At 43.7% G+C, this 16,672-nt stretch overlaps 1 protein-coding gene across 1 annotated transcript in view; it reads left to right on the top strand.

Moving 5' to 3' along the window:
* The window catches only part of LOC125766944 (uncharacterized), a 215,441-nt gene that overhangs the window by 184,298 nt on the left and 14,471 nt on the right, over positions 1-16,672 (top strand). The window contains exons 5-6 of the mRNA XM_049433054.1: positions 13,213-13,711; positions 13,795-16,645. Of these exons, the coding sequence (XP_049289011.1) occupies positions 13,213-13,711; positions 13,795-16,645 (3,350 nt within the window). The remainder of the gene's footprint in view (positions 1-13,212; positions 13,712-13,794; positions 16,646-16,672) is intronic.

Raw genomic sequence — 16,672 nt, 5'->3', positions numbered from 1 at the left:
TTTGTACAATTGCATACCTTCAGGCGAATTGATCTAGCACACTCAAGAGATTCAATTGATTATTTAACATACTTTACTTCAAACTCTTATTATCAAATAGTATCAAAATTGTGCCTCAGGAAATTGAAGTCTCTTCTTTTTTTTGACACTGCATCCTCAGAAAATCTTATGATCTGCTATAGTCTGTGTTAATCCATGAGTTTACACATCCAGACAGGAAGTAAAAGCTTGCGTAAAGAAATTTGGTCTGAATAGGATTACGGTACCGAACTTGTTGTGTGAAGATTTGTGCCAGTAAGTCTAAACCGGGCGATTCAATGCTCAGGGAAATAAGTCACAAATAATCAATACACACTGGACTGGTTTTGCTCAAAACCGATTTCAAACGTATTTTAATGTTGCTTGATTAAACAAATTATTTTAATAATTACTTACAATTGATAGCAATAGCAATAATTCTTCACTTTTATGTATTCCTATCAAGCGATAATTCTATCAAGCAATATCCACGACCAACGGATGGTCGAACACAAAAAGAGGGTACTTTCTTTCTGCAGCTCCATTGTAACCCGACCAGTGCAACTAATTATGGAACGCTAGACGAATAAGAGGAAACCCTAAACATTCAGCAAAAAAACGGGGGGGAACTGCTATAAACTTACAAAAGAAAACCAGTTGCCTTCCGGAGTCATGGTGGTACCCTTGCCCACCCATAGCCATCGGGCGTCACTCAATCGGGACGGCGGTGGATGCTTTCGCTGCTAAATCTCGCGAGCACCCAGCGTGCCTCGGTGCTGCCGCTTTGGGTGACCTAGAAAATCGATGCAAAGTTACACACTCATTTAATTTAATTTAACACACATCTTCGTTATCTTTGGCCGATTTCTTAATCCATTTGTTTTGCGGGCTGGCCGGGGCTGTTGTTGCCTTGGTTGCACTGCTGGTAGTGGCCGATCGCCCTTTCACCACCACCACATACACACACACACAGACACACATACGGCCGCCAATTCCTCTGAACGATTCATCGAAGAACGCTATCTAGCACCCGAATCAAGCGTTAGTTAGATCTCCCCAACCCTCGTGCGGAGGGATCTCCGGGCATAAATGGCTGCTGAACCATTTTTAGGGTGCCCCGGAATGTTAGTACGGTGGAAATCGCGGCAATCGGGCAAGAAAAGAGAAAATTTATCACATTAAAATATAGGTCAGCACCCCGGTGTAAGCCCGGCAGCAGCAGCATCAGCAGCAGCATCAATCGCCAGCTCCTAATGCTGTTGCGGCACACTCGCAACCGTGCTTGAATGTTAGAAGTTCGCTTTTAGATCAATGCAGAACAACAGCTGCGGCGCACCACTCTGGCAGCCGTAACGATCGTTTCCCCTTTAGTCGATAATCAATTTTAATCAAATTGATAGTCACCCACTTTTTCCACTACTTGCGGTTGCGGGCACGTTCAAAGGGTGTGTGCATGGCGTCACAATGATTTCTCTTGTAGCAACCAAACAAAAGGACTTTTAAAGGAGTAAGGTAATGAGGTTTTCTCTACTTTATGTTTTTTTGCATCCAAGTTTTCGTGGACAATCAACAGCAAAACTGCAACCAACCATCTCCACTGGATGTGGTGAAGTTTGCTCTGAAACAATTTCCAATTACCATTTTGCTTACCCTAAAAGAGTACCCCCTATCCAAGGTAACTAGCGTCCATTAAGGAATGTTTCGGTTTGAGAGGAAAAAAAGGGACTCGATTCGCAACACTCTAATGTGTTTGTGCCACACGCTGCTTAACGATCCGACACAAAAACTTTCATTTCGTTATCTCAGGGCGTTTGATAGTATGATTGCATCGTCCAAGTGTGTTTGACCTTCCCCGGGGAGTCCTGCCATTTAGACCGAGGGAGGCCTGGGCTTTTGACAGTGCAACATTGTCCCCTTTTTTTTGGTTGTTGTTGCGAACTCATACTGCTAAAGCAACGATCTACATTCACTAATTTCACTAAACCACCATCTTTCTCGTGCCGTGGAGATTGTGCATTAGTTCCCTCCGGATGTATTCCGCCATGGAGCTTATTCACGGTTTTTGAATGGGTTTTATTACGCTGTGTCTTCTTCGTCTGGCGCCTAGCGGGTGTGTGTGTGTGTGTGATCATTGTGCCAAAAATGAGCGTTGGCACACGTCCACAAAAGCGACGCTTTTCCTGTGATGACCGAATCTGTCCAACAGCAATTATTAGCCGAAGCTTTTTGGGGGGTTTTAATGTTTCTTTAAAGTACCGATGGACCATGGTCCCGTCCCATCTGGCACACTGTGGGTGTTCTTTGTCTACACGTCTGAGTGGTTCTGGTCTCGTACAAGACCTAGTCATCAGACGCAAATAGCCTCATCTAGCAATAGAATGCCCGGTGTCGGGCTCATCTTGCATTCTTAAAAGCATAGCGCTAAGAACAGAATTTTGTAAGTGAAAAGCTTGAGAGCATATAGTCTTTCAACGAAAAAAAACCAAAACAGTTTAACACCCTCAGCTCTTTTTGAAATAGACAAAGTTTGATAATCTCCCATTCGTGCAAAAAAAAAATTAAGAAGCTTCTGGGTCAACATTTTTAAACCACCATGGATGTGCAAAACAGGACGGTGGTTCACAATTTTTCATCCACTTTCCACCATACTGGATGTGGTTTTATTTTCAGAGTTTTTTTTGTAGCAGAAAAACCTGTTTTTTAATCTCCCAAAAACAAAAGGAAAAACTTTGCAACAACAAAAAAACTCGAGGTGTCTGTTCTGATTGTTTGGTTAACGATCGTTATCGCCACCCGCAACGGGACGCTATTTTTGATGCTTTTATTTCCACTCAAAATGTGGAAAAAGGAAGAGAAACAAAAAAGATACTATCGGGTGGGAAAATTCGGTGAGGCAAGTACAAACATAAAATGTAATGCGTCACCAAGCTTTGGGACGATTAAAAGTTTGATTAGCACTTGTCACACTTGTGTGCTTCACGAACCACAGTTTTTTTATTGATGTGTTGTTTAAAAAAAACTACGCCGAAGGATGATTTTATTCTTTTTGTGTCATTTTTTTTTAGATTACTCAATCATTTCGCACGTTGCTGGCCACGGTTGACGGTGACATTAATACTGTCACGGCACGTGTGCTGAGTGCCAGTTGCATAAATCAAGCTCACTGCGTATCTGCGTGTACTGTTTGTCGGCATAATGGATAATGCATATGCGGTATACATTCATTTTATCAACTTTGACCTTTATGAGTGCACTTAAGAAGATGCACAAAAAAAAAACACACAGGAAAAAAACACATAGGAAAAACACAATGCTCACTGATGTGTGTGGTAATTAGAAAATAATATCTGCAAAATGATGATACACAAACACAAATAGCTACAGTGCTGCAGTAAAGGGAATGAAAAAATAGGATGTCAATAATTAATTAAAAACGATGCAGTGGTGCTCATTAAACAACACTTACTGACGGTGTTTAATTGACCTAATGGCAAAACAATCAATTGACAACAAATTCAATTTGTTTGATCATAAATCAATCATAATTGTAACTCCAAAAGAAACGCAGGCTTTTCAATTAGTTGGGCTAGAACATGTGTTAGTTTCGTTTGAATAGCACCCGTTCCTAAAAAATGCAAAAAAATAAACCTTTTCGTCCTTTCCTTTCAATCGCAAACACAGCAATTTGTGCCTTTGAATGATGTGTGGAAAATATTAAATATCTTTCAAATTACTCGAACTGCAAACATGTTTCCAAGCATCATTTATAAAAAAGGTTTTTGAGTTAATTGATTCCACCTTCTGGAAGTCTATAACTACAGCTACAGTAAAGAAAAAATATAGTATTGAGTCTACAAATAAGTTTTGAGCTGAACTTGAACTTAACACATCCTGGTCGTACTAACCAAGCAAAATGTAAATAAGTTTTGAGCATTGTGCAAAAGTTGTCGCGCATATCCCGGGATGAAATTTTCATATCTCATATACATATTTATCAATTGGATTTTTGTCTCAGTATGTTTATCGTGCGTTATTTTATTCTTCTGACACGAAATCTTGGCACGAACAGAAGGGTGGCTGAGGACCGTTATTTGTTTCAGAAAGTCAGATAAAGTATATTATAGCTTATTAGCTAAAACTATATTGTATCCGAGACAGTGAAATGGTGGCGTCTAGGATACAATTAAATCACGTCATATATTAAGAACTCCTTCCCAGTGATTAAAACATTAGAGAGGAACGATACGTTTTAACATTGCGTTGCAAGAAAACCCGACCAGAATGTAGGGTGAAACACGAATAATTTTACAGCTCGACAATGCTCGGTCACATGTTGCTGGTGCGGTCAAAAATTATTCGTAGAATGGTGAATAAGAAATTCTATTATACTCGAAATATATGGCCAAGAATTGACACTATTCGACTATCACTTGTTTCAATCCACGAAGAACAATATAATTGAAATAAATTTAAATAAGTTTTCGACGAATGCGAATCAAAAAGTGGTTCAATTCGTTCATATGTTCAAAAGATGGACATTTGTTTTAGTTTTAAATTCATAATTTACCAAAAAGTTTAGAAAAGTTGTAATTACTGATAGACAACAAGAAGCATTAAGTTAATTTTTTACAATAAAAATTTTAGAAGAAATGTTTTTGAAAAAAAGCAAAACGTTCGAAACTTACTAGTACACCCACCACATACGGACGAAAAGGTTTTTAAAATTTACTTTTTTGCCAACTTATTTTCACCTCGACTTGTTTCATTGCAAATAAAAGTGTATCCTTTGCATAAAGGATGGGACGAATGATTCCTCTTCAAAGCATCACTAAAAAGCTTTTTTACCTACAAATGCAAACAAGTTTAGCTTGTTACGTTTTTAGAATGTTTATGCAGAGCGTATGAATACATAAACAAGCCAAAATATGTTTCAAAATAGTAGACCACCAGAGCTTTTACATCGTTTCAGTTCCTATTGGCGTACCGAGTCTCTATTAATTATAATTCCTGGATGTACTTCTTGTTTTGTGTCGATAAAGCCCCCCCCATCACATTATGAAAAGTGACCTAACAGTCTACATCGAAGGCGTACGGCTACTATTTCCGACCAAAATTCTAGATAGTAATTAATTAGGTTCAGAGCATCATAGTATAAGGTTTTCCGCTTTCGTCGCTTTAAAGCTGTAATTTAATCAACCACACTAGGCGAACAAGAAAATATGTAAAATTGGGAACAAATTTTGTGTTAGAAATGCCACAACGATGCCTCTCACTGTCTATGCAGTGCATCCCTTTGTAAAAGAAAAAGCTTTAAAGCGAACGAAAACCAAATTTCCTCATTAGTATACTGCACATTCATAAACAGAATTTGTATTACTTTTTCGTTGTTGAATAAACCAAAACCAAAGGCCCCTGTCATCTCCGGATGTGGTATGGAGGAAATTTGTTATTTCCAGCCCCTCTGCCAACTATGTGTGCAGCATACGGAATGTGTGCGGCGCATAAGAATGGCACGGCTGAGTAGGTATTTGCACACACGATGGTATCTACCCCACGCTAAGTAAGTAGGAAGCGAAGAATGGGTAAAATATTTGGAAAATTTTCAACCCAATTAGCCCCCAGCGCGCGGTGGCAGCTAATCAGGCCGGCTAATAAACTTGTTCGTGCTCGAAGCTAAAATGCCACCGGGGCATATTCACCTTCGAAGGGAAGGTTAACGTCAGGTGTTGTTTGCTGTGGATGAGTTCAAGGGCGTCCTGTCCGGAAAGGCAGACCCGCCGGATCGCCGGAAAGAAAGCTTCCGTTCGATCGGCATCGCGCTCGATCGGCATCGTGCTAACTTTCGTTGGTTTTGTGCCAATCAAGCCAATCCCTTCCCATCTCATAAGGAAGGAACGGGTCTCAAATTGGGTCTAGGAATGGATTGTCAGGAAATCGGACATCAGTGGGCTCAATTATTATTCCATCTTTCTTTCTCCCTCTCTCTCTATCGCTGTCCAGTTGGTGTAGATTTGTGCCAAAACAATCACGATTTTGGTCCTATTTCCATTCCATTCGCGGTGGTATGTTCGATCGATTATCGGAAGGCCGTGCGGACGTGCGCATATGCAGCGAGATAAGCATGAGTTTGCTCTGAACGTTCGCAGATCATCGCATGACTGGGTCATAAAACATTGCACGATTTGAGCAAAAAATAACTTAAATTGCGATTGAAGATTTGTGTTGCTTTGTCTTATCGTTCGTAAACACATTCCAGATGGGATGTTTATTACCTGCTGTAGTCACTGTACATTAGTTGATACAGTGTATTAGGAATTTTTTTGATTTAAATGAGTGTTATTTTAAAAGCTATTTTTATTTCACTTTGAGCAATATTTTGACGATCTATTTTTTCATTTTTGATTACCAGTATCATTGCAAGCTTTATCATAAAAAAACCATAGCTTCTAATTGTTTGGCACGGATTTATTATTTTTCGAAGTCATACAATTACAAATAATTTAAATTGTAATTAAATTGTTACTTAAATTGTTGTTAATAATTTAAATATTTTATAATCAACATCATACTGAACTGCCGTTAAATTGATCGTGAAGGCATAAAAAGCATAAACAAACATGTCGTCTAATAATAGGGGCGAGAAAAACAAATACTTTAAAACCCCTTTTTCCCACTAAAATTAAATATCTCACCATTAGCTTCGCTCGCAACAAAAAAGGGGCAAATAATGCAATAAAAGCTTATCAAACTGCCCTCCGCTTAATCGTAAATGGGCATTGTTGTCAAAGCCTTAATTTAACGACCGTAGAACATACTATTATCTTTCCATTATGTTAACACACAGATGTTTCTTTTTCATAAATTATTTCACGTGCTCTGCTCCCGTCTCGCCCAAAATAAAACCAAAACAAAAGTTCTCATTTGTGATGGTTGTATCTTGTAGCAATCATCGTGCTTTTGTTACCGTGCAAATAGACCTGGAGCGATATTTCTCAGTGAGATATTTCGCAAAGTAGCTCAATTTAGCAAACAAAGGAAAATCGCTGGGTGAGACATTTCTGTGGCTACTGCGATGATAAAATTCTATGTGTTCCTATGACAACGACGTTTAGATGCTGTTTTTTATATATGGACTTTTCATCGCATTTCATCGAATATTGATGAGAAAAGTCGCGGCGAGAAATGTCGCTCTAGGTCTATTTGCACGGTTAGGCAGTTTATATCAAAACGCACCAGTTTGTGTTTATTCATTATTAGGGCAGAAATCTCACACGAAAAAGTACTGAATTTCGAAGCGGGGAATGCGGAATGATTTTTAAACCCCCAAAGCAGCAATGGCGACACCGTGCCCTCCATTCTTGTCACGTTTTTGGTGAATCCCGATAAAAAAAAACGTTACAAATTCCCATCGTCCATTCCCGAAAACAGCAACTTTGGTATTTGTGTGAACAGTGCCTGGAGGGGAGGCTTGCGTTTTAGCGAACCCATAAATCAGCTGGGAACGGACAAATCGTCATTTGTGACCCACTTTTGCTATATGCCGTCTTCTTGTATGACGAACTGCGTCTGGATTAGGTGATGGAATTGCAGAAACAACAGTGACCAGCTTTGTCGTCACCAATCCAGATTTGTAAAGTCCTTCCGTGATGGTAAATGGATCAGTGAATATATCTATGTGTGTGAATGAAAACAGGAAATGGCGCTTTAGCTGCTGTCATTTATTCCGGCCCTGTCAGGTTGCGTCATATCAGTGATGATGTCTTTGGCTTGTTTTTTGCTGGAATATTTAGGCTTAACCCAAGTAGAATTAATCTTAAAACTTGGGTCCAGGCCCAGTGGTTTAAATGGTGATGCTGCCAATTTTTAAACGACAAAACCCGGGATCAAATCCTATCCGGACCTTCATTTTATGAGACTATACTGGGTAATTAAAGTCTCAAGAAAAGCCAGAAATAACAGACTCCAACAATACCCAAGACTTCTTTAGAATTTAGTGCCATTGATAGAGAAATGTCTAGTTTGCAAAGCTTCAAAAACATTGGAGAAGGAAGAAAAATTCTGACTGATATCTTAACGTGACACTTCCTTTGTTGATCGTGACGATCGTATAAAGAAGATCGATTGCGAGAGACGTCATCGAAAACAAGTTTCCAGTTAACTACTTTCTAATCGTTTGCCGGGAAAGAATGCTGATGATGTGGTTGAAATATCCCAATCACAGAAAACAAAATGAAGTAAACGGAGCAATTAAATATTTGACAACTTCTTGCACAGAGAATCATCGTTAGAATACATAAAATATTAATTAAAAATTTCACCACTTCTAGCTTTTTCTTTACTTTCACGTGAAAGCATAAGATCGCATCACGGTTATTGCCAAATGTGTGTGTGTTCACCACCACACAGTTCATGTCAATGAACCCGATTCCAATGTGGTTTTTTTTGTGTGCGCTTTTCCTATCCGTTTTGTTCGCTGTTTTGTTCATACCTCAACCTGATCTCTGATCTTCCATAATCGTATCGGTGGAAAGCGAAGGGATGCGAGGCGCAATGGAACCACCGGATTCGTACGTACCGGCAATGTGTGCATGGGTGCGTGGAAAGATGGCGGAAAGGGAGAAGAGGTTGTTCTGCACACGCCATTCTCTGGCCGTAACGAGAACTTCTTGGCAGAATCTCGTTGGAATCCCAAACACCGTTCCGCGCGTACGCGGTTGGCCTCCTGCCGGGTTAGGCTCGCGCGAATCAAGCGACCGATCGGCCGTTTATTTATGCTCTCTGGAAACTAAAGCCAAACCAAAAATAAAAAACAAAACAAAACTCCACCATGGAATGGAGAAAACCCGTAGTGGAATCTACGCGCACACGTTAACACGCGTGCAAACCGTACACCGTTTGAACGTTTAAGCTGCATTTTCTAGATTAAAAATAACAGAACTTGTGGAGAAGAAAGTGGAGAAGAGAAAAAGTACACAAAGTCCAGCAAAAATGGGCTACAACACAGACAGACACACACAGAAACATAGACAAGGCGTTTTTGGGTGGTATTTCCAGGGGGAGGTTGTGCCGCATGCACCGGATGGATCGATACAGATGCACAAACTTCCGCATGTGCATTCCATTTAACATGTTGTTGTAACAAAACAGCAGAATGGAATTCAGTGACTTGAGCGAGTTGAGATTTTCCTGCGGACATCTGCAATATAGAGGGCATAGGTTGCTGACCAGGCCAAGTATCAAACGCAGAGAAAGAAAGAGAGAGAGAGAGAGAGAATGAGGACGGAAAAACTTGGCGCAGAACCGGATTACATAAGTCGGGTGGAGTTGCCATTAGTGCGGGAGATCTCCACGGTGTGTTCTCGCTCCGTAAGCGAGAGGTTAAAGTTGCCGTGCACACTTTGAAGGTGATGACTTCTGAGCCAAAATAGGAGTATGGCCATGGTACTGACACCAGAAGAAGCTAGGCGAAGAAATTAGATACTATTCCACCAATGGCTATCGTGTGGTGGGATCGTAAGAACTGAGTCGTGGACCTTCCACCAGTAAAAGGTGTTGTTGATGCCGGAACCAGCGTGTCGAAAGACCCGCGAGGCTATTCGTGGTTGAGTCTCGATCTGCCCTTTTTGCCTGGTCAGTTACTGCGCCGTGGTAAGACCGTTGCAACATTATTACAGTTTTACCTCTTTCCGTACCTTTCACTCGTCCCAAAGTACCAAACCATTTCCCTTCTTCTTGAGGATGTGTCGCAAAGACGATCGGTCGCAGCAGAAGAAGAAAAAGTGCACCCCAAGTCTGTCGCGACATTATTTTTTTTTTATTTCGCCCCATACTCTCTGGACATGGTGTTGCCGGTTTTGGAGGATGTCGCCGGTGACAATCGAACCAACCGGCAGGATCTCTCACCCCGGGCTGTTGCATCCCTCCTCCGGATTAATGTTTGATGGGCTAAAGTCAGTGGAACGAAGAGACACATGGGGTCATACCGATATGTTTTACCGTTTTGGGATTTAAGTTTCTTTCATTGCTTGCCATTCGCTGCGTCTCTTCCTGGTTGTGTATTTTTTTTTTCTTCTTTGTCATGTCGCGGTACCATTCTGAGGACACCTAGGTAGGATTTATTTCGTTCGGTTCGGTCTTTCCCTGTTTCGCTCGTTTCAGTTCAGATCGAAACGGCGGTAAGCAGCAAAACCCCAACCGGAAGAACCAGTTTGCATATCTAGCGGTGGTAAATCATGTTTCAACTACTACGCACTGCCGAAAAAGTTTTTCTCCTTATGCGGGCAGCCGTATTCCGTACATGTGCAGTTTCTGGAAAGTTCTGCTTCCACACTGATGTTGTGTAGCGCGTGCAGGCTAAATAAAGGCACAAAAAAGGCCATTGAAACTTTTCGGTTACGTTTTAAGTTACAAGTAGTGCGTTGGTTGGATTTAACATTCGAATCACCGAGAATTCTATTTTGTTTTATTAAAGTTTTAGCACTTCTTTAAACTAACAGCGTACGAAAGCATTTTTATGCTGAGAGCGCCTGAAGGTATGCAATTATTGTAACATTTTAGTCTACTAAGTTCAAGAAATCGTTTTTAATACTTTTTCTTCGGATATTCATAATAAATTTGTTTTAAATCAGTGTAATTCTAAATAATGAAAAAATGAATCAACGTATCTAAATATTTATTTAACTTAAGGTACTCAAGCCCAGTCACAATTTAGTATAATGAAATTCATAATCTTAACTTGCGGCAGAGCATGCAACCTTAAAATATACAATACGATCTATAAATTTATTTAGATGCTGAAATATCCAATTAACATGTCGCATTTTCATTCGCATTTGCTGTTTGTGTTTAACCATAGAAAATCTGTTGTGGATAATGAAAAGAAAAAATTCTATCTCACTCATTAAACGAATCATATTGTTATCACGTTTGTTTCATAATTTTTAGTACCAGAATGAAACCATTGTACCTAACCAAACAAAAAAAATGCATCATCCATATAAATGGTTGCTTTTGGGTTACATGCAAATAAGCATGGCAGCGATTTTACAGCTGTTGCGCATAAACACCCGCACTAATTAATTTTAATAAAACAAGCGAAAGGAGAGAAGAAAAACCCGCCGCCGAAAGCAGCCACCCTCAAGAAACCACTTTAAATAAAAGACAAACAATGGTACCATAGACCAAGTTTACCAAAAATTACAGTCGTTAAATCCGTTCCGTAATGAATATTACACAACGCCCGGATGCACCGTGCCGATGATGACTGGACAAGGAAATGGTTTTCTTCGGGCCGTCGCCGTTAGGTCGGTAACGCTTACCCTCACCGGCAAACGATTAATAAAACCCGCGCCCGACCGAGTGACCCCGCCCGAGGGTCACGTTTCGTTTAAGAACGGTGGTTGGCGTCCGTTATGACCCACATACAATCCACGTCGTGCTCACTTTTTGTTTGATCGCTAGCTGGCGGAAGTAAGCGGGATCTATCGCCATTTGAGATGATTGAAACAAATGGAGGCTTAAGTGGAGAGGAAGGTAGTATCTTGAGATAATAGTTCTCACAACAGTTCCCAACGTACCAAGCGGTGAAAAATACCTTGATCTTGATGAAGAGGAAATATCTGCAAGGTAGTTGTGATTTGTACCGATCGGGGGAAAATGTTTACCACGGAGTCAATCTTTCCAAAAGCCCCCAAACATCACTTTGACTTTTCCATCGATTATTACTGGGAAGTTGGGAACTAGGGAGGGGTGTGCTAGTAGTGGTGGAAGTTGATTGAAACAATTATTGATTTATTTATCCTCAACACTGGCCAGCAAAACGAACGACCGCACACTTTGCTATTGAGACTCGCCCATTATTGGAGACTTCTAGTCTCCAAGAGTCCCGGTTTGCTTGAAGTTCGTTCTTCTCTTGGGGACGCTGTCCATTATTAGACATCGATAATTGATCAAAGCGAAAAAGTCCGATCGTGGCCCAGGGCCGCGATAGAGGCGAACCTTCCTTTTCTACAATCAACCCTCAAATCAACCCCTCTTGGGGTGGCGTCTTTATGTCTCTTCTTTGGCTGTGTTTAGGCGTGTGTGTCGATCGCTTGCCTTCCTCTCATAACCGGAACGGATGTGATCTGCTATAATTCACCATACACAACGGTCCCACCCCGACTCGTCACATAACTGTCAATAAATGATCGTCATATTGGTGTTTCATTCTCGAGGACGCGCCCCATCCGATTTCATCCCGGGGGGCGGTGGGGTTCAACAATTTATAACCGAAAATTGACATCCGGCGAAACGGGTGACCAACCACACAACCATCTTCGCAATTGAGTCGGTTTTATGGGGAAGTCACCACACACCCACCCAGGTCGTGTTTGCAATTCCGGCAAAACAGGCACAAACATACCGCCCCATCGTTTTGCCAGGCATCATTTGAGTCATGCATGAACAATTTACAGCGCGCAAACTACTTAACCTTTAGCCAACTACGGTGCACAATTTGAACGTGCGCCACCGGATGGTGGTGACCGTGAAGGTGGTGCCCGGGTTGGTAACAATCAACAGCAGCAGCAGCAGTATGAACAGAAAAAAAAGAAAAAAATCATTCAACATTAACAATGTTTTGATTATTTTGTTTGTTTGCTCCGGAAGGAATGTTTGTGTATGCGCGCGATAACCAGCGGTACCGCAATGCCCCCGTTCGTCCTGGCAGCATTGTTTATGGGGATGTTCCAGCAATTTGTCGTATAATTTATCGCACCGACGACATTTATCATTGGCGTGATTTGTTGCTCCGCTGCGTATATCGGAACTGAGGATACGTTCGGTATTGAATTTGACAGGCAAATAAGGGACAAAAATTAAAATAAATTAATTGGCAATATAAAAAAACCCCTTCTAAAAGGGTGCAAATAGAACAATAAATTAAAAAAAATTGTTTCTGATTTTTTTCTTAAATAAAGTAGAAAAGCAAATTGCAACCCATTGAAACAACAATAATTATTAAATTAATATTTAAAAGCATAAAAAATTAATTTAATAAAGGAATCTTCTGATCAGGAAAGTTCTGATTGAAAAGGGGGAATTCATCACATGCGGACGGCGGTTGCATAATCTTATTGAAAGATATTTAATAGTTTAAGTGCACACAGCCAGTTTGAGTAATGAAATTGTGCCTTTTCTTCCAACCCATTCCAGAATCGAGCCACATCGCTTCGTCCGGGCTAGCGGCAGGCACCGATAGCACTGCCAGCAACCACCCACCCACCATCATCATCCCCCACCCTGACGCAGACAAACGGACCGCCCCGGGCAGTGTCACGAGCATGGACTCGATGAATAATGTAGTGACGACGACAACCACCGTGACCGCCATTGCCAGCACCGTGCATCAGCTCGTACCAGCACCGTCCGTAACGTCCACCGTCCCATCCACAGCAGCAACGAATGGTGGCAAAGTAGCGCCACCGGCATTCTCACGACTACCACCGGATGGGCATGAGTTCCCGCCGAACTTTACCGAACCTTCCGCTGCCACCACGACGACGACGACGACGGGAACGACCGTACCGAACGGCAGCAACAGTGTCAACGGGAACGTTGCCATCCCGAACACGGGACCGGTGGCCGCGATGACGATTATGAACGGTAGCATCACGGCACCGGTACTCGCCAAATCGAACGACAAACATTCCAGGTCAGTAAAAGGGGTTTCAGCTGGCAACATGTGAAATTCGTCATTAAATAACACTTTTCTTCTTTCGTCTTTTTGTTTTACAGTTTCAACGATGATCTACCCGATCTGCCCAAAAGTCATCCACCACCGGTACCCCGCAAATTGTCTCACACACCGAACGGTGACAGCTTCCGCAAACCACCACCGTTCCCAACCCGCAGTTCCTCGATCGCTGAGTCAATGCTCAGTCGTAAGGAGCTCCCGCAAGCGTACCAATCGCTGCAGAATGTGTTCGAGCAGCGTCGTCGTTCGGTCGATGTGCCCGATCATCATCATCACGGCAAACCACCACCACTGCCACAGCCAACCGGCACAGGCAGGATATCGCTAGTCGGCTCAAACTGGCGCAAGGATGAAAAGTCGGAAAAGAGCGTACGGGACAAGATTGCAATGTTCTCGAGTGCGGCAGATGCCGACGGTGTCGTACCACCGGTTCCACAGCACACCGTCCCAATAACGGCCGCACGGAAGTTTAGCAAAGATTTCACCAAGAGCTCGGAAAATTTGCTCAGCTCGTCACGGGACCACTCCACCGCGAAGAAGCCGGTTGAAGCGATCGAAACGTACGCAACGCTGCGCAAGAAAGCGCACAGTGTCGAGCATCTGGATGAGGTGGATCGAGCCGTACCGATGACAGCATCCACCACCAGTGAAACACCATACAAAGCTAAGTTTAGCCTGGAAACATCGAAACCGGTCGTGCTGGGGAAGGCGTACAGTGTCGAGAATCTGAACCCGATCAGCCGAACCGAAACGGTCAAACCGCTCGGCGGTATGTCGGTGGACGGTTCAAAGGTGCTCGCACGTACGACAAGCTTTTCGGGCTACTCGAATGGACACAGCCTGGCAACGATCGCGACAAGCTCGCCCGGTAGCACTAGCTCGCTCGTAGCGGCAAACCTTGCCAACAGTGCATCGGGTACGGACGAACGCTGGAAGTCCTCCATCTCGAACCTGTTGGAACAGCGCAAAAAGTCAATGTCGAAGCTGCGCGGACTCGTCATACCGGAGAAAGTGCCCGAAACGGAAGTGTTGCCGGAAGCGCGCATTATCGGGCTACCGATCATCAAGAGCAAGGATTCAGAAATTATCCTCTCATCCGGTGTCATTGCTAAACCACCACCCATGGAACCACCAGCAGCGGTGCCACTGTCTTACAGTCGCAAAACGAGCACACTACCGATGCCACCGAAATCGAGTCTCAGTTCGATGACCGGTCCAGCGCCGACTGTTCCCGTGCGCTCGAGCAATGGCCAGGATGGGACGTTCCGTGCCTCGACTACCCGTTTGCAGGCTAGTATCGATTCGAAGCAGTCGGAATCGGAGTCGGAGATGGTACCAACGTTCCGGAAGCCGCTACCACCGATGCCACCGGTAAAACCACCCCGAACCTCACTGGTATATCCACCGAAGAGTGGATCAACGGATTGTTTGCGCAGCACGGAGGATGAAAGCGATGACAGTGATTCGGTGTTGAGTTCGCGCGTATCCTCACCCCCGGTATCGCCCGTCGCACCGGCGGCACCGGTCGAGAAGTACGCCCTTACCCGTACACTCAGCTCGGAGACGAACACATCGATCACGAGCTCCAACTCGACGCTTACGTCCAGTTCGGGTTCGCAGGCTAGTTGCAGCTCGGTCGGTAGTACACCGACCGTCGACATCAGTCGAAAGCTTTCCAAATCGTCCTCGTCCGAGGCGTCTATGAATCGGAAGAATGTGCTCGCATCGGCCAAATGCCGTAATGGGCGTGGTGGTGGTGATCTTAAGATTGAAGATGTCGGTACCTTTGGCAATGGGGCAAAATCCAAACGATACGAAGATGGTGACAGTACCGATGGGTACGAGGAGGAAGAACGCCGCAAGTCAAAATCCAAACCAAGAAGCTCGCTTACGAACGGTTCACTAAGCGCGGGCGGTAAATCCATTGGTTACGAGGCGGAAAAGAAACAAGAACTGACCCACTACAAGGTGGTAGACAGTGTGGATAGCATTGTCGATAAGGTGATAAAGGTTGCCTCGTACGTGGAGGTTGTTTCCGATCTGGAGGATAACTCGGTCCTAGAGGAACCGATCGTTGCTTCCGCTATACCGCTTCCGAAGGTGGAGAAACCCCTGCCGACTGTCGTACCCGAACAGCAGCAGAAGAAGATCGTCCACGATACACCGAACAATGGTGGTTCAATGACGGATCTTGCCAAATGGGTACGTCACGAAGCGGCCCGTACTATCTCCCACAAGGAGCCGGAAACAGTTCCCATCGCGACGGTTATTGGGTTGCGTGCCGAGAAGAAACTATCACCTCCCAATTTGGCCCGCCCAGTACCAACGGAACCCTCCGTACCCGTACCAACGGTGCGACGCGAATTACGTTCGTCGGTAGAAACGAAGAAGCTAAATTTGGCCGAAATTCGTAAGTCATTCGAATCGAAGTCCGCCAACAGTACGGTCATTCCGACGCCGGTTAAACAACCACCGAAGGAACACACGATCGCACCGGCAACACCCGCCGTACCGACGGCTACATCACCACCAAAAACCACCCACCACACGAACGGTCACGATCGGTTCTCGTCCTGGGATTCGTTGGCGTCTTCCTCGTCCGGTGTGTCCTCACTGCAAACGAACAGTCTCGGACTGGGCAGTGTGGCACCGAACTGTACCGGATCGTCCCAGACGCTTCAGAGCACACCGTCCGATTACGGGAGCTTCTCGTCACTTGGCAGCAGTCACAGTTTGATCACACCGCAGGATCTACAGCTGATCATTGAAGAGGCCGATCCACCGCTGGCCACACCGGAAGCATTTGTGGTTGTGCTACAGCGTGAAACGCCCGAAAGTAGCATCGGCATCACACTGGCCGGTGGTTCCGACTATGAGGCAAAGGAAATTACGGTAAGAATGGAACGATGGTCCGGGGTT

This window comes from Anopheles funestus, chromosome 3RL (genome assembly GCF_943734845.2).
Source record: "Anopheles funestus chromosome 3RL, idAnoFuneDA-416_04, whole genome shotgun sequence".
Classification (NCBI taxonomy): Eukaryota; Metazoa; Arthropoda; class Insecta; order Diptera; family Culicidae; genus Anopheles; species Anopheles funestus.
Note: the sequence above shows the minus strand (reverse complement) of the source record. Positions and strands in the feature narration are given on the sequence as shown.